At 41.7% G+C, this 22,454-nt stretch overlaps 1 protein-coding gene across 1 annotated transcript in view; it reads right to left on the bottom strand.

Annotated features, from left to right (window-relative positions):
• Positions 1-10,757: 10,757 nt before the first annotated feature.
• The window catches only part of MAP1B (microtubule associated protein 1B), a 69,400-nt gene continuing 57,703 nt past the window's right edge, over positions 10,758-22,454 (bottom strand). The window contains exons 5-7 of the mRNA XM_061475732.1: positions 15,542-22,091; positions 13,112-13,350; positions 10,758-12,420 (exon numbers count right to left, since the gene is read on the bottom strand). Coding sequence (XP_061331716.1) covers positions 12,265-12,420; positions 13,112-13,350; positions 15,542-22,091 — 6,945 coding nt within the window. The 3' untranslated portion in view covers positions 10,758-12,264. The remainder of the gene's footprint in view (positions 12,421-13,111; positions 13,351-15,541; positions 22,092-22,454) is intronic.

Below are 22,454 nucleotides of genomic sequence, written 5' to 3'. Positions count from 1 at the left end.
GTGCTGTCTCCAAGTGAGTGGATGATTTTGTGGCTTAGCCTTACCAAACCAGCAGCGGATTTTCCTGGGCAAGTTGTCTAAGTTGCCTGATTTTATTTTCCCCATTCTTTCTTGGTCTGAAAGCTTTCTGATTATTAGAATTTAGGGAGCCTTCAGGGAGAGAATGAAGCCAAACACACTTTTAAGAATAGTTTCTGTAAAACTGGTGGCTTTAGAGGCCATCTCTCCTATTCCAGTCATGGGAGAATGAAGTGTCTCTTCCCTGACTGCCTATATCACTTCTTCAGTATCAACATGGGTTGTACCTCCAAAAGTTCATGATCACTCCTGCTTCCAGATTCCTTTTTCAGTTTCTCTCTACAAACACTACCTCTCCCTTCTGGAGAACACTGTTTGAAGACCCTTCTTGCAGACACATGGCTTCTAGCCACTGCAGCTGCTGATCCTGTTGCTTATGAGACACTGTTTGGCTAGGCCACAATGGGCACTGCCACATTTCTCCTTGTTTCCTGTTATCATCTGCTTCTTGCCAGCCCAAGGAGCCTGTTTCTGGCCCCACCTCTCCCTTCCCTCACCCTGCTTGGTAGATACACCAGGCTGCTAATGCTAATTGAGCTCCAGCAAGCTGCCAGCTGCCATACCCCCCACCATCTCAGAGCATGCTTCACTTCCCACACAATTAATACCCTTCCCATTTATTTAGACTTAACTATTGCAGCAATAGGAGAAAAAATCCTCTTCTAAGCTCTGAGTTGCTTGTTAATGAATATTACAGGTTGTGTTCTTGTTTTGTTCCAGGCACTATGTGTTTGAATGCTTTTAGCCCAGTCCAAAGCTTAAGCTTAAACACTCCTAGCCCTTGGGAGGTGGGGGTGGGGCAGGGGGGATGAGAGATGTGCTGCCTATTGCTCTATAGGAAACAAAGCAGATTCCTGGGGCCTCATGAAGGACATCAAACCCAAGACCTGCAGCAGAAGGTCCAAACTATTTGTGGATTTAGAAACCAGAAGTTTTGCCAAACTCTCTCATTCATCTGTCCTCTTGGTAACACCCTGAGCAAGAAATCGCTTCTGACGCTTCCACCAGCTGCATGCTGGAGCTCCTCTTCCCTCCCTTTTATGCCAAAGCCAAGTATTATTCCATGGCCCAGTAGCCTCCATCACTTCTCCCCACCCACATCTCACCACTCTCAATAGCAACTAGCTTCTGCCAAACAGATGTTTTCTCCCCTAACAAATCCTCACATTTCCTACAAGCATACCTGCACTCTGTTGAATTCTTCAGCAATCCTCTTCACTGCTTCCCCTTTGACCTTTCCCTTGATCCCCTTCAAGCTCCTCCCATATATCATCTCACATTTATTTCTTTCTCTTCCAAGGAGGCTGGCCATGTGTCTGCCCCGCATGCCTGCCTTAAACAGCAGTGTCCCCACAGCTCTGCAGGCAGCAAGCAGCCCAGGGTACTAAGTGCTTGGGCACCCTGAGATTTTAAGATCCTGGATACAGCTCAGTCACAAGAGGCTGGAAACACGAATTACCAACTGAAGCTTGAAGGAGATGAGGAAGGTACTCTCCTCTTCAGCAATCTCACTTACCCACTAGCTTTGAGCAAAAGTCAGCAGTGAGACAAACTGTGAGATGGGGTAATTAACAGACCAATGCTGTTCAGCCATGTACTCAGCTTCCTAAGGGAGACATGTGTCGTGGTTTAAACCCAGTCAGGTAATTCGTTCGCTCACTTCGCCCCCCCTTTCTTGCCCTCCCCCTGCTCTCGGAGGGACGGAGAGGAGAATCGAAAAGAATGCAACTCCCACGGGTTGAGATAAGAACAGTTTAGTAACTAAGGTATAACACAAATCACTACTGCTACCACCAGTGATAATAATGATAAAGGAAATAACAAGGGAACAGAATACAACACCTCACCACCCGCTGACCGATAACTCGCCCCCCAAGCCCGACCAAGCTCCGACTGATACCTCCTCCATCCCTGCAGTCCCCCAGCCCTTCCGGCTAACTCCCAGTTACCCCCCCACCCCGGGCATGACGTGCTGTGGTATGGAATACCTCCCCGGCTAGCCCGGGTCAGGCACCCCATCTCTGCTTCCTCACAGCTTCCCCTCCTCCCTGGCAGAGCATGAGCCTCACAGAGTCCTTGGTCAGGGTAAACATCACTTAGCAACAACCGACAACATCGGCTTCACCAACACTGTTCTCAAACTAGAAGTCAAAACACAGCACTGCACCAGTTAACACAAAGGAAAAAACATGACTGCTACTGCTGAACCCAGGACAACATGGCTGGTAGCTGTGCACCACAAATGCAGCAAATGAAAAATCTCAGAATAGTAGCTAAGTCAGCTTGACTTACCTGCTTTTCTCCTTCCCACTCCAGAAAAAGTAAGATTAAGATTTCATGCTTAGCTCCCTTGCATAAGTCATGTTGCACACACAACCTGATTTTCAACTTGCTGGATTACTCTTAAATACAAGTTTGAAGAGCACTTGTAGCAACAGCTAACAGTGAAACTGGGCCCCAGGTAGTCAAAAGCCCTTCCACCCAGGTGCCCGTGGCTTTCTGTGCACTCCTGTGATGGCCATCACTTGCTGTGATGCCAGCTGCATTTAGAACTGGGGAGGCAGCTTTTGGTCTGCTGCTTCTTAACCATGAGCTCTGATGGTAAGTGAAGAATGTGAATGTGTATATATATATGCATCTAAAAAAAACAACTTTTGTGCCCTACAAACGTAAAGCTTCCTCGTTTATCCAGTCCTGTGCCCTGGTACTCATCTGATGCAAGCTCATAACCCAGTGAGCACTTCCTCATGAGGACACTCAGGCCTTTTGAAACATTGCTGCTCCTTGCTGCACTGTTTCAGACAGCTGTCTAGACCTTTCTGCATGTGGATGGGACTGGCAAAATATTTCCTGGAGAGGACAGGCCCAAATCTCTTTTGGTAATAGCTCTATCTCCTTTTTTTGGATCACCTCTCCCAGAAATGCTCCTACACCTCCTGTTCTCATTTGTGACTACAGCTGTGATTTGGATTAAAGCTGTTGCAATTTCTCCTTTATCAGTATATTTCTAAGTCATAGGAGTGCGTCTCTCTTTTTGACAGTTTCTGAATAATTTCGTTGTTGGTTATTCTGCTGTCTGTGTAGCTAAAGGCAGAGGAAAATCTCCCAGTACTAGAAGTAATACATTTGTACACAGTCACTGAGTTGTGCATGCAAACAAGGTGACTTTCAGCCTAAATAATACCTGCCTTTGCTAACACTTATGGTACAGCATTGACAGATTTGCACATGGTAGGCAGTGTTAACAGCTCTCCTGTATTTCCAGAGGTGTGGGAGAGACCGTTCTCTCAATAATACTAGCCGAAAGAAACAGAAACCAGTAGAAATGCAAAGCCTGTTTGGTATGTTGGCATGAATCCAAATGCTGTTAGGAGAAAAAACCCAGCACTTCAAAGGTAAAAGCTTTCACTTTTAATTCAAAAAGCAGCTTCCCAATTCAAATCCATGGCAGACATCAAATACACTGATGATTAAGCAAGTAATATGTAACTCTTCCTCCCAGGAGTGTCACTGGCTTGCAGTGAAGCACTGAAGTTCATTATCCATTATTCACAAGAGGAAAATTACATATTTATTCCCTTGCAGCTCAAATAAAAGCTGCCTGAAGCCTTGCACAGATGGCCTTATTTAGGGTAACACCCAGCCTTGCCAAGATAAGGTTACTAGATGCTCTCAGACCTGGTCCTACACACAGCAGGGTATCAAGCCCATTCCCACAGCTTCAAGCACTTGCTCCTTCCCCAGTGGCCTGTCTCAGCTGCTTGCCTGCCTGGGGTCCTGTTCACCCTGATACTGTGGGACCAAAATGATGGTTTACTTCAGCTGCAGATGGAGGTTGGCTGGTGCCAGGGGGTTTCTGACCTGAGCAGCCATCACTGTGCCAGGCAGAAGACAGCCAAGAGCACAGGTTAGCAAGCGTCCTCTTCCCCCACCTCCTAAGGAAGGTGGAGTAAGGTAGGTACAAAAGGGAACTGTGTCCCTGCCTTTGAATCATGCAGGATGTGATCCGCTGAACTGCATCTGATTTGCAAGTACTGCTCTGGTTTTGCAGATGTGATACATGTGATAGAAAACTATCCCATCTACTTTGCATCAGTCTTCCCACAGAAATATATATATGTTTCAGTAATTACAAAGCTATCGCTGAACTCAGCAAGCAATTGCATAGTACTGACTCTGTTGCTGCTTTTAAACCTTTCTGATAAACTGAAGTCCATTCTACCCATTCTAAATTGCAGATGCCCCAGGCACAGAAATAATATTAGAGCCCCAGTGACAAGCATATTAGATTATCAGGACAAAATTCAGCTTTCAATATGTCTTGTTTATTGCAAAACCTTACAATTGCTCTCTTAAATGAATTGGAAAAGAAACTTTCAAGCCTTTTCTAGTCCTTATACATGGTAACTGCTGCTATAATTATGTCTTTGGAAACTGTAAATTCACTGGCAATACTGGCTTGCACTCTGGGGGCTTTCATATTAACTATTTAAGTGGCTCATTGCTTCAGTTTACCTTCAACTCTTTAAGCTAAGAAAGTAACACAGCTGGGCTAACGTAAGGTTTATAAAAGCTCAGTCAAAATTAATTTCTGGACCTTAACAGGCATACAGGGTATGACCTCAGTATAGATATATTTATATAAATAATATATAGGTAGATATATTTATCTTTGTTTGTATTAGGACTAAGTCCCATCTATTTTGCCTGTCTTGTCTGTGTAATTTACAGCACAGGAGATGGCCAAGCTGTAGTATAATGTGTAAATCATGCCATGCAATTATTTTGGGAATGAAGCTGGCAGCAGATGCACAGTCAAACTCCACCCCTGCCTCCCCAGCTGTTTACACTGGAGCTGGTAATGCTGGAGTTGTTGAACTGCAGACAGGCAGCTACATAAAGTGGTAAGGATCTGTGAGAACCAGCAAACAGAGCTTTTGCAGATTACAGGGCCTGTATTTCTCCTCAGTATTGCATTTCTGGTGGAAATGATGGTGAGCATGCAGTCAAAATGAGCAAATCCCCTGGGAAGCTGAAGATACTCGGCTTAGTATTTTTGGGCTGAATCTGAAGACAGCGTATGTACCTCAATAGAGAACAACGTCTCGCGGGCTTCATGCTAGTGTGGACTAGTTGTGTCTGTGGGAGGTGGAAGTAGGGACCACAGCTGTAGGTAGTGCTCAAAAACTGTTCGCTAAGTGGAGAACAAGTAGCGTTAGGTACCACATGTCCAGAGAAACCCTCTAAGAAAACAAAGAGCTTTGCTGCAATACTGGGAGTGAGCTGGATCTATGAGGTGTCACCATGGCTATTACTCAAGAGACCCTGGTCACCTCTTTTCACCCCATCCTAGGAACCATGAAAAGCAACGATTTTCTCCCAGCCACAGAACACTAGCAATCAGTATTAAACAGTCTCCAGGTCTAGGATGCCACTAGACAGATCCCTTATTTTATACAGACCAGAAACTTTATAGAATCATAGAATAGTTAGGGTTCAAAAGGAATTTAAGATCATCTAATTCCAGCCCCCCTGCCATGGGCAGGGACACCTCACACTAAACCATGCCACCCAAAGCTTTGTCCAACCTGGACTTGAACACCGCCAGGGATGGAGCATTCACAACCTCCCTGGGCAACCCATTCCACTGTCTCACCATCCTCACAGTAAAGAACTTCTTCCTTATATCCAATCTAAACTTCCCCTCTTTAAGTTTTAATCCGTTACCTCTTGTCCTGTCACTACAGCCCCTAATGAAGAGTCCCTGCCCAGCATCCCTATAGGCCCCCTTCAGATACTGGAAGGCTGCTATGAGGTCTCCACGCAGCCTTCTCTTCTCCAGGCTGAACAGCCCCAACTTTCTCAGCCTGTCTTCATACGGGAGGTGCTCCAGTCCCCTGATCATCCTCGTGGCCCTTCTCTGGACTTGTTCCAACAGTTCCATGTCCTTTTTATGCTGAGGACACCAGAACTGTACACAATACTCCAGGTGAGGTCTCACAAGAGCAGAGTAGAGGGGCAGGATCACCTCCTTCGACCTGCTGGTCATGCTCCTTTTGATGCAGCCCAGGATACAGTTGGCTTTCTGGGCTGCAAGCGCACACTGAAGAGGGCTCATGTTCATTTTCTCATCGACCAACACCCCCAAGTCTTTCTCCACAGGGCTGCTCTGAATCTCTTCTCTGCCCAACCTGTAGCTGTGCCTGGGATTGCTCTGACCCAGGTGCAGGACCTTGCACTTGGCATGGTTAAACTTCAAAGGCTGGCATCAGCCCACCTCACAAGCATGTCAAGGTCCCTCTGTATGACATCCCTTCCCTCCAGCATGTTAAGCCAACCACACAGCTTGGTGTCATCGGCAAACTTGCTGAGGGCACACTCAATCCCACTGTCCATGTCAGCGACAAAGATGTTGAACAAGACCGGTCCCAACACCGATCCCTGAGGGACACCACTCGTTACTGGTCTCCAGCAGGACATTGAGCCATTGACCACAACTCTTTGTGTGCGGCCATCCAGCCAGTTCTTTATCCACCGAGTGGTCCATCTATCAAACTGATGTCTTTCCATTTTAGAGACAAGGATGTCCTGTGGGACAGTGTCAAATGCTTTGCACAAGTCCAGGTAGATGACATCAACTGCTCTACCCCTGTCCCTCAGTTCCGTAGCCCCATCATAGAAGGCCACCAAATTGCTCAGGCAGGATTTCCCCTTAGTGAAGCCATGCTGGCTGTCACCAAGCACCTTGTTTTTCATGTTTCTTAGCATGCCATCCAGGAGGATCTGCTCCAAGATTTTGCCAGGCACAGAGGTGAGACTGACTGGTCTGTAATTCCCTGGGTCAGGCTTGTGAATGACAATCATTTCCCTCTGCCATCTGAAATTCTTGATAAGCTGACTGAATTTCTTCATTAACAGCACTAGTGTTAATTAAATTTCTCCTTCTCAGCAGCTGTGTTGGGGAAAGGATGTGGCAAGCCTCAGACTAGGCTGGCCTGCCCCTATTCATGTATATTCATTTGGTCCCACGTGTGGAAATCCAGGTCTTAACCCTGCAACTGCAGGTGAATAATGGGAGTTGAATCCTGGCCTGGTCTGCTTCGCACAATCATTTTACTTTATTTGAGGCTTTTTTTAATATATATTCAGTCTACTCTACCAAAAAGGCTCAAGAAGCCTTGATGTACACATGTGCAGCAAAACTACAAAGTTGGTGCCTGATCTTACAGCATCCCTTTAACAGCAGAAGAGGAAAAATCTGATGTTTTAAAGTAAAAAACTAATTTCACTGAACACTTTGTCCCCTCTCCCAGGAATTACTTGGCAGCAGCAGTCAGGAAGGTCCATTTCCACTGGAAACAAGCTGCACGCTCTTGTTAAACTACAACAACTTTGGAAAAGGCCTCTTTTCCAAACTAGGGTGCACTCAGTTTGATGTAACTTTATTGGGTATCATCTCTGACACAGCCTCTTGAATGTATACTTACTGAAAATGAGGTGTTTTCTCATGCTGCTGAGGGATACAGAAATGAGAAGAACAGAAAAAAAGCCATGTCATGATCATCATGGTAACTCTTTACACCACAAGGAATAGAAGTAATCTTTCGCATTTGCTTTCCAATTTCTAAATAGTGATCGTTTCTTAACTGGCAGTTAAGCAGTCATTACTCTTTTGAGAAAAAATCCATGCAGTAGGCAATCATGATTGAAGGAAAGGAAGAACTTGAAAATAAATACATACACAAAGACAAGAAACATGTCAACACCACTTTACCACTTTTGTAGTTTATTGTGGAACTGAGTTTGTTTCTTTTACATCAAATATCCTCAATGGAAGAGGGGATATTGCACACAAATATCATAAAAGCACTACATATTACTTTCACTGAAACTAATTTTCTACTTTAGATATGACTGGATAGAATAGAAGTGATGCAAGATTATAAGACATAATACCATACACAGCTGCAGACTGACACAAATACCATTCAGAACAAGAGAGGAGGTGTGTGAGGTGCTTCTCAGCCAGCAACAAGACCGTTTCTTTCCATAGTTTGGAAGATAATGGCTGCATGCAAATGCGTGAAAGCTTGTTTCAGATTTTCTCTTTTACAGTTGTAAATACAGCCCAGTCTTGAAAAGGTAGCTCCTGCCATCTGGAGCTCCTAGCTAGTCTAGAGCAGAGAAGCTGCTTTTTTAATTATTCTTTTTTTTTTTTTTTTTCATTTTCTATATTTTTATGCGATTGTTTTATTTAGTTACCTTTTTTTTTTTTTTTGTAAAGTCTTAACAAACAGACTTTTTTCGTTTTTTTTTTTTAAATTTTAAATAACAAACATTTTTAAACCTGGTGAATAATATAATTGTATTCTAAGAAATGCTTACCCCTAGTTCCTTTTAGTGTTTTGTTCAATTATTAAGTGAAAAGATGAAAGCTTACAGTTTCTTTCAAGTGTAAACATTATACTTTATGCTTTTCTAATAAATCCAGACCAACAAAATTACTATTTCTCTCAAAACATCATTACTGAGCAAGAATCTCTGGTGACAGATGAATAAAGAGAAGCGTAAGACAGTAATGCCCCAAATGCACAGTAAGCACTCATTGCAGCTAACTGGCTTGTGGTGGGAGCAATTGAAAATTCGATTAACTAATTGATTAAATCTTAGTAAATGAGTACTGGAACTCTCCTAAAATGTGTAAGCTATTATAGACGATTGAAGAAAAGAACATTCATATACACAGTTATCTCCACTCATCACAGTATGTAAAGTAAAAGAAAAAGAAAAATCAAAAGTAATTTCTATGAAAGATGGGGTGAAAATAGAGGTCAATGAACTCAGGCCCACCACAGGACCTTAAAAAGGCATGCAAGAGAGGCCCTGTCCAAGTTCAGGAGTGGGGTGGGATCTCCGAAGTTATTTCTTTATTGTATTATATGAAGCAGTATAGTGATAGCATAACAATCATGACTGGGGATGCTCTTATGAGTAATATCACCATTTAAGTGGAGTGTTCTTTACACTCAGATACTGAATCTTTATAATTAGAGTAATCAATAACAAACCATGCTCCTAGAAATCTGTGCTGATCAACAGCACTCATCTTTAATGTACACGGTACATTTTGGTGACTGCTACACTAAACTAACTGTGTAGTACTAGGACTAGCACAGGTAGGTTAGTTTCACAGGCAGGAAAGGAGCAAGAGGAGCTAATGGAGGAGTTCATTGCTGTGTTGCACTGAGGTGCCATTGCTACTTGAAAAGGAATGGATGGAACAGGCATTACAATACCTCAGAATAGCCAGACTGGGGTTTTTATATTCTTGTAGCAGCAAAAAAGTGAGTGTAATTTTTAGATAAGCTGTAACTGTCTAATTTTTATTATTATTAAATTAAAACAAACGCTTGAGCCATCACAAACTTGCTTGGGGAGACTTAAGGCTTGATTCCAATTTCATTTGCAGTAAGACCAAATGACTGTAACTTCCCTGACTGTAGAGAAATTGCTCCTGGTTCACAGGAGTAAATAGCATAAGTGAGATCTGTCTCAGGACCACTTCTGTACTTAAAACAGATTTTCTACCAAAGCAGAGATATAAACTATTTCAGATATCGTGAGAAAAATCAGAAAATCTGTTCCCACCCTCTCAAAAAGTTTGAAATCTAACCTACATAAGAAAGTAGACAAAGCAGAAAGAATTGTAGAAATAGTACAACTATTCTGCCAAACACTTTGCCTATAACTTTGTAAACTACATATTACAAAAGCAATTTTAAGTGAATGATTATGAGCCCAGCAAACATGCTTGTTTTCACAACACATTTCCATCTGCCTTTTGTGCCATAGTCATTCCCTATTATTCTTAATGACTTAAAAGGTATAGCAATAAATAAAACAGCATTGCTAGAGATACCTAAAAAAAAGAGAAGACATGAAAAAGAAATCAAAACCCCCAACAACTGACAAACAGTAATTCACAGCATTAAATGGGCCTCAGGAGCCCACGGAACAAGGACCCTAAAGCAGTATTTAAAAAACCCTCATAAAAGTTAGGAGTGCAAACTTATACCTATTAAACAAAAATACCCTAACAATGTAAAATTGAAATAAATTATAAGTAAAGAAAACAAAATGAGGTCATAGTTCACTACATTGTGAAACTTAATGCCAGTCTATATACAGACCAGCATATATCCCCATTCTGGAGGCTTTTAAGCCTTCTTTAAATTCAGATTTGCAAACCTGCAACAATGTAACAAGATTTTTTTTGAATTGGGGTAAAATTTCTGAGACTAGAAAATCCAAACTGTCTTAAATTACTGAACAGTGATGCTGTTCCTCTGCAATCAGTGTAGAGAAGGAAAGTAAGGGGGAGAGGAAGGGCAAAGGGAAAGTGAAAGAGAAGCAAAAAAGGAAATTGAAGGGAAGGGAAGGATAGGAAAGGAAAGGTAACAGAAGAGGCAAGGAAAGGAAGAGGAGGAGAAGGAGGAAAGAAGAGGAAATGAGAAGAAAGGATCAAGGAAGGAAGAGAGGAGAGGGGAGAGGAGAGAAAGAGCGACTTATTTATTTTAGCTTATTGCTTATTCTGTCTTTTTCAAGATCTTGTGAGGGTTGAGAATGTAGGTTACACCCTTGTATTAGGCAATCAGCTTTTCAAATTCCATTTTCTGTCATCATCAATAGACTAATTTTAGTTCGAGGGTGCCCTTCCATCCTCCCCATCCCCCAAAAGGTATTGGCAGTTGATTATTTTCAATAAATTTTACCTCAATATCCATTCTCACTAGAACCTTAAATAACTTCTTTCCTTACAAAACTACTAAAAAACTGCCTTCACCTGAAAATTTTTTGTTTGCATTTTCCTGTAAATGAAAACGCTTGTTAAAAATTCATCTATTAAAAGTTTTGCAGCACTAAAAAAAAGGTTTCTGTACATTTGTTCCCGTATTCACTTTTAAATCAAACTAATAAAATAAGACAAAGGAAGGTTGAATACTGTACAGGTTCACAGGTAACCCTTTTCATCATTCTGAATGTTTCACTAAGTTTTGTAACTCTGATACTGGACACCACTTCAATCTTGCTTCGACAGTGCAAAAGAAGCTTTCCGAAAAATGCTTGTCTTGTTGAGCTGTCCAGGTGCACCAAGGAAGCATTCACACGGCTAACGTAATTCATAGCACCAAGCCATTTGACCAGTCAGATAGGTTTCTAGTACCACACATGCATGCTCACACTTCTTTACTGGTATAACAATGATCCTACACAGATGTTTTATAAATTTGCTGTCTCAGCATTAAAAAATAAGTGCATCAAGTTTCTTTGTACATTCAAGTCACTTTCTAAGGCAAATTGTCTACTGTATGTACCGCTTTGGTATTTTGCTTCAGTTACTTGACAGTGGGCATGCGTGTTCAAGCATGTGGACTGGTCAATTCTGGCTGGAGTGAGTAGACTATCACTGGGAACATGCCTCAGACCACCAATTCTGCATGTTGAAAGAAGGGTTTTAGGCTTCTGGGTAGGGTGCACAGTATGTGCATATTTGGTTTATGATTGTTATGGTATGTCAGTATGCAGAGTTCAAATTAAAGTGGAAAACTGCTGATGATTATTTAGGTTGTACACCCCTTCCTAGACATATTCTGTTTCTTTTTAATTTCAAGCTAACGTAATTCTGTAAAAAAGGATCCCCTTGCAATAGCTAAGATAGATAGATTGATACAAATTTAAAACTTTCTTTTCATTTGAGAGCATAAGCAGACTGCAGCAAGCGATACATCTATTGCCATGAGACTAATGTAGATCTAATTACTTATTATTTTCTCCTCCTACCCCTCTCTCTCTTTCTCTCTCTTTGTGTTTCTTTAGAGGGCAAATGCCTCTACCTGGCAGAAGTCAGTTGGGGTTGCTAGTGCATGGTTTCCAAACGCTCAGCAGAGATGAAACTGGATCTGTATTTTTGCAGTAATTTGAACCCTACTATGGGAATACTGTTATTTCCCTTAGCAATCAGCAAAGACTGAAAAACATTAGTGACTTGCATCACTGTGACACAGTATAGCATTTGGCAGGTATATAGTTCAGCAGTTGAAATAGTTGGGTTGAATTTTTAGAAAAAGTGTTTTCAAACAGGAGAATTTCTGGAACCAAAGTTTAATCTTGTGTTGTATGTTGTTCTTACAGTTCAATCTTGCATGCGGGAAAAGATTCATCTTGCATAACAACAGTGCTGCTGCTTGCCAAAACCATGATGTTGAGGTCCTGCTGTTTCTCATGGGTCTCCTGGTACCATTCCCGCATCACTTCTGAGTCATGGGTTGGGATTAAGGTCACCTGCAACAGAAAATAGGAGAAGTCCTGAGGAACGGACAACAGAAACAGCTGATAAGAAAAATACCTTTGTAAGAAGACCCAGGCAACAAGTATGTTTCCTTTTTAAAAAGATTGGGTCTTTACGCAGTAAATACTTGAATAAATGGATAGATAGAAAGAAATAAATTAACATGTCGGTAAGGTATAATGACTGCAAAGAAGTAGTTGCTTTTCTAAAATGCCGAGATGCAGTTTTCCAGAGAAACGGCAGTCTGTAGTCTGTAATCTCATACCTCTTCAGATTATGGCCAAATATTTTCTTTATTTCTTAATGGAAAAGCACGTGAAGTTTCCAAGTGTAAGTGACTGCCACATGAACCACAAAACATTCACTTTCCTTTCCTACTTACAAACTCCAACATTTTCAGCCTTGGATCATATACAGAATAGTAACACAACGAAACAGCCAAATGGCCTATAAACCATCTCCAAACTGTTTTATTCATCAGGAGCCAGTCAGAAGGGCCACTAATTGAGTACAGCTCTGTACTTCACTTGTGTGTCCCCCCACATCATCAGTGAAATGAGGTAGCCCAGGCTGGGGAGCCCATTCCTTGGCAGCCACTATCTACTCCAGAGGTGTCCTGGCTTCTCGTAGTTACTTCCCAGAGAAGGTTAAATTTCCGGGTAGAGATACAAGTGAAAAGCCTACCTGTATGTTACTCTCCCACTGTGCCTTGCCCTCCAGCAGGGAGTCCAGAACAGCCCTGCTTGGCTCCTCAGCTGCAGAATCGTTCCCGCTCACCACATAGTATGACGACCGCACCCTCTTGAAAAACTCAATATCGACGTTCTTGCTGTTGCTGTGGTTGGGAATGTACACCAGATCCAAATACACTGGAGGTCCTGGAGGCACTGCTGTGGATTTTGCCACCTTGGTATTCCCAGGTCCTTTAGAAAGCAAACAACAAAAGAATACGTCTCAGGCTGGTTAAAAACATGACTTTATTAATTACTGTTACAACTGCTGAGATGAAATGCGTTCAATTACAGCATTACCCTCTCACATCTAATGACATGTTTCAACTTTGTTGTACCCAAATTACCACTGAACCTCAATGGGAGTTAAAACCTGGAAACCTGCAACTATATAATACAATAAAACCTCACTACTATGTAACAATAAATTGATTGAACAGCTCCCAGTAACACACTACTATTATCCAACAATTACTACACAGGGCTGTGATTACTGAATTATCATTCAATAAATGGTGGTATTACTTTCCAGGCTAAGAAGTATAACTTTTTCAAAGTTTCAGGTATGCACAATTATAAAACCTAGGGTCATAGAGGGAGCCATGCAGATTTGAAGCAGTCCCAAGATCTGGGGTATCAGCACATAGCAAAATGTAGTAGCTGTTGATGTGCTCAAGCTGCCTTACAGGTGCATCAGGAAGCTACTACACATGAGGAGAAAGAGGGTCAAAGAGGCATTTGGCAGGACCAACAAACTTGTACTTCAGGGAACTGAAAACAAGTGTTTGACTGCTGAATCCTCATTTACATACACAAATTAGCCGCTTATCACAAAAATAGGGGGAAGCATGTTTCTGCTGCTGAACATAGTACTCTTTCTAAGAAGAGCTTTGGTCAAAAGGAAGTTCAAAGTTTAAACACATTAAAAATACTACTCCCCAAAACAAGCAGGTTTTGCTATGAAATGGATCATGATGTGAACTGAAAATTAGGATTTAATCGATAATTTTATCCAGATGACCACCATCTATGTTCTATTAGCTTCTCATGTTGCTACAGAGGATGAAGCTTGGCAAACAGTTGTCTGAGCAATACACTGTATTTAGGGTCACACACTGTAAAGCCAGTAAAGTCCGTTACAGTTGTCTAGCATGTTCTGCTGTTCATTGTAGGGTAACATGCCAAATAAACATAATGATATGATAAAATTTCCAAAATTAGTTTTTATTATTAGTTATGCTAAGAAATCGTTTATCATCTTTTATCTTTAAAAATCTGTGATGTGTCTTTCTGATTTGTGGATACCAACACTGGATAAAATATTAGATACTACATTTTACACTTAAATATCGTTATCTAATAGAACCTGGTCTTGTAGTCTAGCATATATCTGGGAACTCTACTTTAAGGAAGGAGACTCTTATGTAAAGTTAAAGTGCTGGAAAAATGTACAGCACGAGGAACTATATTGCTGCTTTGAAACACATCCACTAACAGAGACATGCAAATGATGGTGTAAGAATGAAATGGCGGACCACTTGCTCAAATGGGGAAGCTGAAGACAGTTGAATGCTGGTTTGTACTGAATCCTAGATCTGCTCCTTCTAAAAAAGCTTTCAAGAGAACATTAGCCTTGACAACAGCAAAATCAAAGTATCCTCCAAACACTCTCTAACAAGACCTGCTGGAAAAAAACTATTAGCACAATGCCTCCTTCAGTAATCTAACTCATATTTTGCTGCTATTTTAGAATACACAACAATCATTCAAAATGACATTAACATTCTATATGTTCAGTCATCACTGACAGTATAATACCTTAAACGGATTATGTGAGGTACATGCTCAGTTCACTGGAAGTGCTGTTACTACTCCTATAATTTTTTAAACACTACTTTTAAAATTAATCCAGCAAAGTAATAAGAGCATCCAATGGCCAATAGTACCTTTGGCACTCCACAATATTAAATTGCATTTATTTATGTTAAGAGAAATATGCCTGCTTAAAATGTATATTATGCTTCTTAAAATGTATAAATCGGTTCATTCTTAAAATGCTTCTTAAAATGTATAAATCGGTTCATTTTGATACTGACTTCACCTACAAAAGTGGTACTTCTAATTCTATTAGTTGCTTATCAGTTTAAATAGCTAGTACTAAGTTCTTTATATTTTATGTGCTGTTTGAGCAAGCTAACACATGGAGTTTCTTAAACTACAACAGTTAAATTAGTGAAATTCATGCATTTAAATGTGGCCTTTACACCTTGGCTTTCTTTGGGAATTTGCTACAAACCACATTATCAACTGGTATAAAGGCAAACTAACTTCACTGCAACAGCAAAGGAAACCTTAATACTAGGAAACTGCTATCTGTCTTTACCTGTGGTTGCAGTCTTTGCTGACTTGGATACTGATGTATTTGCTGCATTCTTGGTGTCTTTATCTTTCTCTTCCACTCTAGACTTTACTTCTGGGTTAGAGATATTTTTGGTTGCCTTCTCCGCAGACTCCTTCTTTTTTGGAGAAGCTGTTTTGGAAATCTTGTCTAACGAATCTTTTATAGCTGGCTTTGGTGAAGCCACTTGTTTTGATTTACCATCACTTTTCTTAACAGGAGAAGATGACTTGGTCTTAGTACCCTGCTTTTTTGTCTTCGTCTTTTCTTTAAGATCCTTCTTCAAAGGTTTACCTAAATTCTGATCAACAGGCAGAGCCTCTGGATCAACCATGGAAACATCAGGGTGCCTAGGGGAAGGGCTGCGATCCTGCATTGGGACAGGCGGCGGGTCAATGTGTTTGTATGTAATTGTCTTGTCCGTTGGAATGGTTTCTGACTCATCTTCCGAGTCAATGTTAGCATCTGCAGTAATGGAAGGACATTCCTCAGTCTCGGGGGGAACATCTGAATCTGTCTGTGATGGTGCAGACTCGCTCACAGACGTGGGAGGGGTTTCATCACACTGCCGCCCTTGCTGCTTCCCCCCAGAAGGTGGCTGAGCTCCCCCAGACTGAGTTAATGGCTTGTCTTGGTCTTGAGACTGTTCTTCACTTGCAAACCACTCAAGAGGGTTTGGGTTGATGAAGGAGGGTGAAAGTTCAGTCTTGGGATGTTTGTATTCACAAGAGGACACAAGGCATAGGTCAACATCCTGACGGGATTCTGCTAGAGATTTTCCTGGAGTGAAATGTGCGCTTTCTTCATAGGAATAGCTAGTAGCTTCAGGTGACCTGGTGGCTCTCCCAGTTGTCTCAAACGAATAATCTGTGGCTTCAGGTGAACTGGAGGCTTTCGCAGTTGTGTCATAGGAGTAAGTCATCGCCTCTGGTGACCTGGTGGTTCTCCCAGTTGTCTCATAGCTGTAGCTAATGGCTTCTGGTGATCTAGTTACTGTTTTCCCTGTTGTCTCATAGGAGTAATCCATACTATCAGGTGATCTGGTAGCTTTCCCATTTCTCTCATAGGAATAATCTGCGGCCTCAGGTGATTTGGTGGTTTTCCCAATTGTCTCATAGGAATAATCTGTGTCCATGGGTGATTTGGTGGTTTTCCCAATTGTGTCATAGGAATAATCTGTGTCCCCAGGTGACCTGGTGGTTTTCCCAGTCATCTCATAAGAATAATCTGTGGCCTCGGATGACCTGATATTTTTTGCAATTATCTCGTAGGAATAATCTGTGGCCTCAAGTGACTTAGTAGGTTTCTCAGTTGTCTCATAGGAATAATCTGTGGCCTGAATTGATCTAGTAGGTTTTACAGCTGCCTCATAGGTGTAGCTAATATCCCCTGGTGACCTAGTAGTTTTCTCTGTGGCCTCATAAGAATAGCTAAGTTCTTCTGGTGACCTGCTTTTGTCTGAATCTTCTTTTTCTGGGCTGAGTAAAGGCTCTGGACTGTGCTTTGTTAGGGGTTCCTGGTAACCAAATGCTTTGGCAGGAGACACCTGCAGTGACAACAAAGGTGTGTGACTGGCTGACACCACCTCCGCAATTGCAGGAGGTGAATCTGGAAAAGTAGGAGAGAACAGAGGAGAAGATTCCCTTGGAGTTAATGGAGATAGGTCAGACTTTGGTGACAGCTTTTCTCCTAGGCTCTGCACCTTTTCTGAGGTAAAAGAAGAATGTAGTGACATATCTCTAGGTGGAACAGTACCTGAAAAAGTTTCTTCTGGCAGTGGTGAAGCTACCTGGGAAGGTGTATGAGCTGATGAAGTTGAGGATGAAGCTTCAATTTGAGAAACTGAAATGATTTCTGAAATATCTTTCTCCTGAGAGTAAGATGAATGCTCCACAGGAGAAATCTTCCTTGCAAAAGTAGGCTCCTGTATATCTGAAGGGCTATAATCTACCTCTGTTGGTCCATTTTCAGATATATGGTGTACACTAGTGCCTACAGTAGGGTATTCTGGAGATTGCCTACTAAAGTCCATTGCTAGAGACTGCTCAGGGGACTCCTGACCAAATTCTACTGACATAGTTGACTGCTCAGGAGATCTGTGATCATGCACCGGTGTTCTTGATTTTGCGGTTTTAGGTGAGAAATCTGGTGGAGAAATCGACATGGGTCTTGGGCACTCTTCCTTAGATGGAGACATTTCTGTTTCCTGAAAAGTTGTTGGTGTTTGTACAACTGACACTGAAAGGGAATCATCAACTTCGGTAGAGTGGGGAGATCCAACCTCAGCATGCAAAGAAGGAGATACATCATCTGTGGTTGGTTCTGGAAATGAACTAGTAGCAACAGATGCTGTAGAAACAGAAGCTACTCCTTCTATATGGGAATAGGTGTCTTCTGCTACCACTTCATCAACAGGAGTCGCAGACTTGTCAGAAACAGTGCCTTCAGAAATTGACATTTTGGTATCTTCTTTTAAAGAACCGAACTGACTGATATCTATTTGAGTAGGTGAGAGATCACCCGCCAACTTGCGCTCATCCAGGACCAGTGAAGACTGGGAGCTGCTGGGTTCTGTATCCTCCATTTTCCTTTCTAGGCTGAAGCCTTCTTTAATTACCATAAACTCCATGCTTTTTTCATCTTGTTTTTCTTGGAAAAGGCCCACAGAGCTGGCTTCAGAACCTGGGCTCATCTGAACTGGTGATTTTTCTTTTTCAGGTTTCCCCGCAGAAAGACTTCCATAATCTCTGGTGGGAGACTTTAAATCAGCACTCAAAAATGTATCATAACTGGTCTCTGAACCTATCAGTGGTGGACTCCTCAGAGGGGAGAGAACTTTCTCAATGGGAGATTCTGAATCTGGTACAGGCTCATCCATAGGGCTTATTCTGGGTCTTGCAGACTCATCTTTGTCTTCACTGAATTCAAAGCAGACAGGAGCTTCTGTTGACCTTTCACTGGTTTCAGATGGAAGCTGACTGGACTTCTCATCAGTGGGAGACTGATAATAAGGTGTGTGGCCAGCACTACCAGCAGCAGACTGTGAGGGAGATGCTACTTCTAATGTTTTCTCTTCAGGGCTTGCACAATGCTCTTCAGCAACTTCTTGATGTACATCAGGCAATGTAGCGGTGGGGACAGGCTCAGATGAGGCCTTGATCTCATTAGGAGTGAGTGAAAAGTTCACACTACGTTCACTCAATGGCGTTTTGGCAATGGGTGATGGAGGGGACAAACTGTCAACTGGACTCTTTGCTAGACTACGTTTTCCACCAAGATCTTCTTGATAGGGTTCTTTGATTTCTAGTTTGGTAGTGCCTTGGATTTCACTTTCTTTTTGCCGGTATACATCTTGGAATACAGATTTGCAGAATTTGTCCTCCTCTAATGAAGAAGGTGGAGAGATAGTGGAAGCCGAGGCATTATAGTCTTTACCTTCTGTGGCCTCTGTTTTGGATCCTTCAGATAAACCATTATTAGCATCTGGAAGTGGAGAAAGTTTAGGTCTGCCAAACTCTTGAGAGTACAGTGATGTCTCATACTTGGTAATATTCACATACTCCTGAGAGGGTGATTCACTTTCCTCATTGTTAGTTTCATCACTCATGACATCTCGGGGTGTTGACATTTCATCCATTGGAGTTGGCTCACTGGATATTTCAATGGTAGACTGTGTGTAACCTGAAGTAGCAGTGAATTCCTCAGGCTGATCTTCTCTATTTTCTTCATCAGAAACAGTAGCTTCACTTTCTGAACCACCAGGTAATGTCTCATCATGGATGGAAGAGGCTGGTTCAACTGCTGGAGACTGAGGCTCTGAGCGTTTTGTCGGTGTAATTATGAGTAGGCCATATTTATCTTCAACTTCACCAGCTTCTGCAGCTTTGTCTACCACAGCCATCACATAATCTTCTTCAGCTTCTATTTTTTCAGTTTCTTCTTCATCTCTGATGTCTTCTGCTTTGTCTTCGTCATATTCTTCAATCTCTTCAGTTTCTGCCTTTTCTATTGCTTCTTCCCTGTCTTCCTCAGCACGTTCATCTGATGCCTCATAATACGCCTTTTCAATATACTTTTCATCTTTAATGTTAGCATCTGTCTCAGCCATTATTTCTTCAGCTTTTTGTGGCTCCTCCATATATGGTCTTGTGGTGTCCAGTGATGTCTTTTCTTCTTCATTTTCACCTCTTTCTTCAGCTTCTTCTGTCTCTGCCTTTTCCTCGTAATCTCCTGCTTCAGATGATTCTTCCAAGCCAGTTCCCTCATCTTCAAACTTTTCGTTGTCATCAACTCTGTTCTTTTCCACAGGTTCCAGCTCTTCAGGTGTCTGTTCAAGCTCACCCTCAGCCTCTGTGGTCGTTATGCCTTCATCAGAGGACTCGGCAGGTCCTTCATGATCTAATTTTTCTTTTTGTACTTCCAAGCCCTCTTTTTGTACTGTGCCAGTGAGTTTTAGTTCATCCTTTATAAGTACAACTTCAGGTTTTGTTCCTTGTTTTGTTTCTACTTCTTCAGCTTTTAATTCCTCAAAATCCTTTGTTAAATCCTCTGGTGAGGACATAAGGGACCTCTCTGCTTCAAGTTCCTTTCCACTGGCAGCTATTTCTGCAGTTGCTACAGCTGCTACAGTTGTGGCAGCAACTCCAACTGCTGCAAGGGCAGCCTGTGCTCCACTGACTTTGATCTCCTTCTTCACAATCTTCACTTTTCCTTTTTCCTTTGGCTTTCCAGCAGGTGCCACTTCTTTTTTAGCAGGTTCCTCCTTCTTTTGCAGCTTAGGCTTTGCTGCTGGCTTTTTGGATTCAGCTGAAGTAGTGGCTGTCTTCTTTGTTTCTTTAGGAACTTTTTTGACGTCCTTTTTGGTTTCTTTTTCTTCCTTCTTAATTTCCTTCTTCTCTTCTTTTTTAGCCTCTTTTTTAGCTTCCTTTGGTGGGGCTTCTTTCTTTACTTCCTTCTTAGTTTCCTTCTTCTCTTCTTTTTTCACCTCTTTTTTAACTTCTTTCTTGATCTCTTCTTTTTTGTGTTTTTCCTCTTTTTTGACGGGTGTTTTCTCCTCTTTCTTAGAAAACTCTTTCTTTGGTTTTTCTTTTTCCTCTTTCTTTTCTTCAGGTTTTGCTTTGACTTCCTTTTTAATTGGCTTCTCCTTAGACACTTTTGGTTTTACATCTGTAGTTTGTTTTTCAGGAGTTTCAGATTTTATTAATTGTTCTTCTTTACTTGTTATGTCTTTTTCTGCCACTACAGGTTTGGTCTCCACTTTTGCTGGTTTCTCTTTTTTAACTGAAACCTTTTCTTTGCTTTCCAACTTCTGAAGCTTTTCTGGTACTGGACTAGGTTTTGCAGGCTCTGGTGCTTCTTCTTTAGATTCTTTTCTGACAGGCTTGCTAGGTGGTGTCTTTGCAGCAGGCTTGAGACTCTCCTTGCTGTCTGTTCGTTGTTTCAACTTTCCTTGTTTCACAGCCCCAGTAGCAATGTTTCCAGTTAGGTCTTTTTGTGTAACTGTTGGTTGTTTAAGGAAGTCCAAGTGTTTGAGTTTTTCTAGTCCTTCTAGAATATTATATTGGGTGCTGTTTCCAGGAAACAGAACTCGGATTATTTTTTCTGCAGGATTAGCTGGATGCCACACAATCAAGGATGAGACAGAGGTGAAGTAGGATAATGGAATGTCTAGTTCTTGGCCATTTGGTAGCAGGAATTCAGCTTTATCTTTGTTACTACCACTCCACTGCTGCATAAAATATTGCATCTCTTTGCTATTTTTGACAGGATTAAGGACATACATCTCAAGTTTGCCGACTCCCATTTTCTGAAATAAAATGATGGGGTCAATGGTATTTCCCATATTTCTGTGAAGAGGTTCTGGTTTCATAGACAATTTATTTAAGTACTGGAGAGTAAAACAAGCTTCTTCTACACTTCTTTTTACTCTGAAGTTAGGATCCAGGTTCTTCAGGTTCTCGGGTACATTAAGGAATACAACTCCTAAATCAGGTGAGATCAGATTTTTCATCCAGTCACTGTTGGTAGTAGACCCTTGTGACTGTTCCTCTTCTAGTTCAGCTATCTTTCGCTGAAGCATGCTATTGATTCCTGGCAGGTTATCATCTCCAATGTGAGTGAGCAGAATGGAATCTACCCTGTCCAAGTGCCGGATAAGTTTCCAAAAGCATGATTTTCTTTCAGAACCTCCATTGATGAGCATGTTGAATCCATTCACTGCAAACAATGCAGAGTCGCCTCTTCCTCCTGGGAAAATGTAACAGCAGGGTTTGGAGAGTTTCAAGAAGCCTCCTGAGGTTGGAGGCTCCAAAATGTCGAAAGGTGATGGCACTTCTACTGATTCTGACAGATACTCAGTGAATTCAGAAAGTCCTTCCATTTCGGGCAATATGGAAGACGAGTTGAGTTTAATGTTAATGAAATCTTGAAGGTTGTGTCTGTCAAGACTGGAATTTTTCCAGTCTCCTTCCTCAGGGCAGAAAAGAGTTAGGCTGGCTTTGTTGGCTGGGTGTGTGGTGCTCAGTAATTCACCAATCTAGGGTTATAAAACAAAAACACAAGAGGATGCATATAAATTAATCTTTTTTTTAATGATAATTAAAGTCAGAAGGTAGTATTTCCTGATCAAACAGATAAAAACTTTTTCATTGCTTCTGCACTGGGGAGTACCCATTCTGGAAGCTAAAGGAAGCTGTTATCACAGTTATTTTACTATTGTGTTTTTATAAATATCAAGAAGAACCTTATTCCTGATTCCTATAGCCCAAAATACAACAGTACCGCAAGGTTCCCCCTTCCCTCATCTACCCTTTAGAGAAGGATGGTACAAGCTTTGACATTAAGAGGCTATGAGGACTATAAGGCTAATGCTACCCAAGCTGCCCCTATCTCTACAACT

Source organism: Pezoporus flaviventris, unplaced genomic scaffold (assembly GCF_033815535.1).
Source record: "Pezoporus flaviventris isolate CSIRO_AGI_PZ_B2104156 unplaced genomic scaffold, CSIRO_AGI_Pfla_v1 ptg000090l, whole genome shotgun sequence".
Taxonomy (NCBI): domain Eukaryota; kingdom Metazoa; phylum Chordata; class Aves; order Psittaciformes; family Psittacidae; genus Pezoporus; species Pezoporus flaviventris.
The sequence above is the reverse complement of the archived record's forward strand: the minus strand, read 5'-3'. Positions and strand labels throughout refer to the sequence as shown.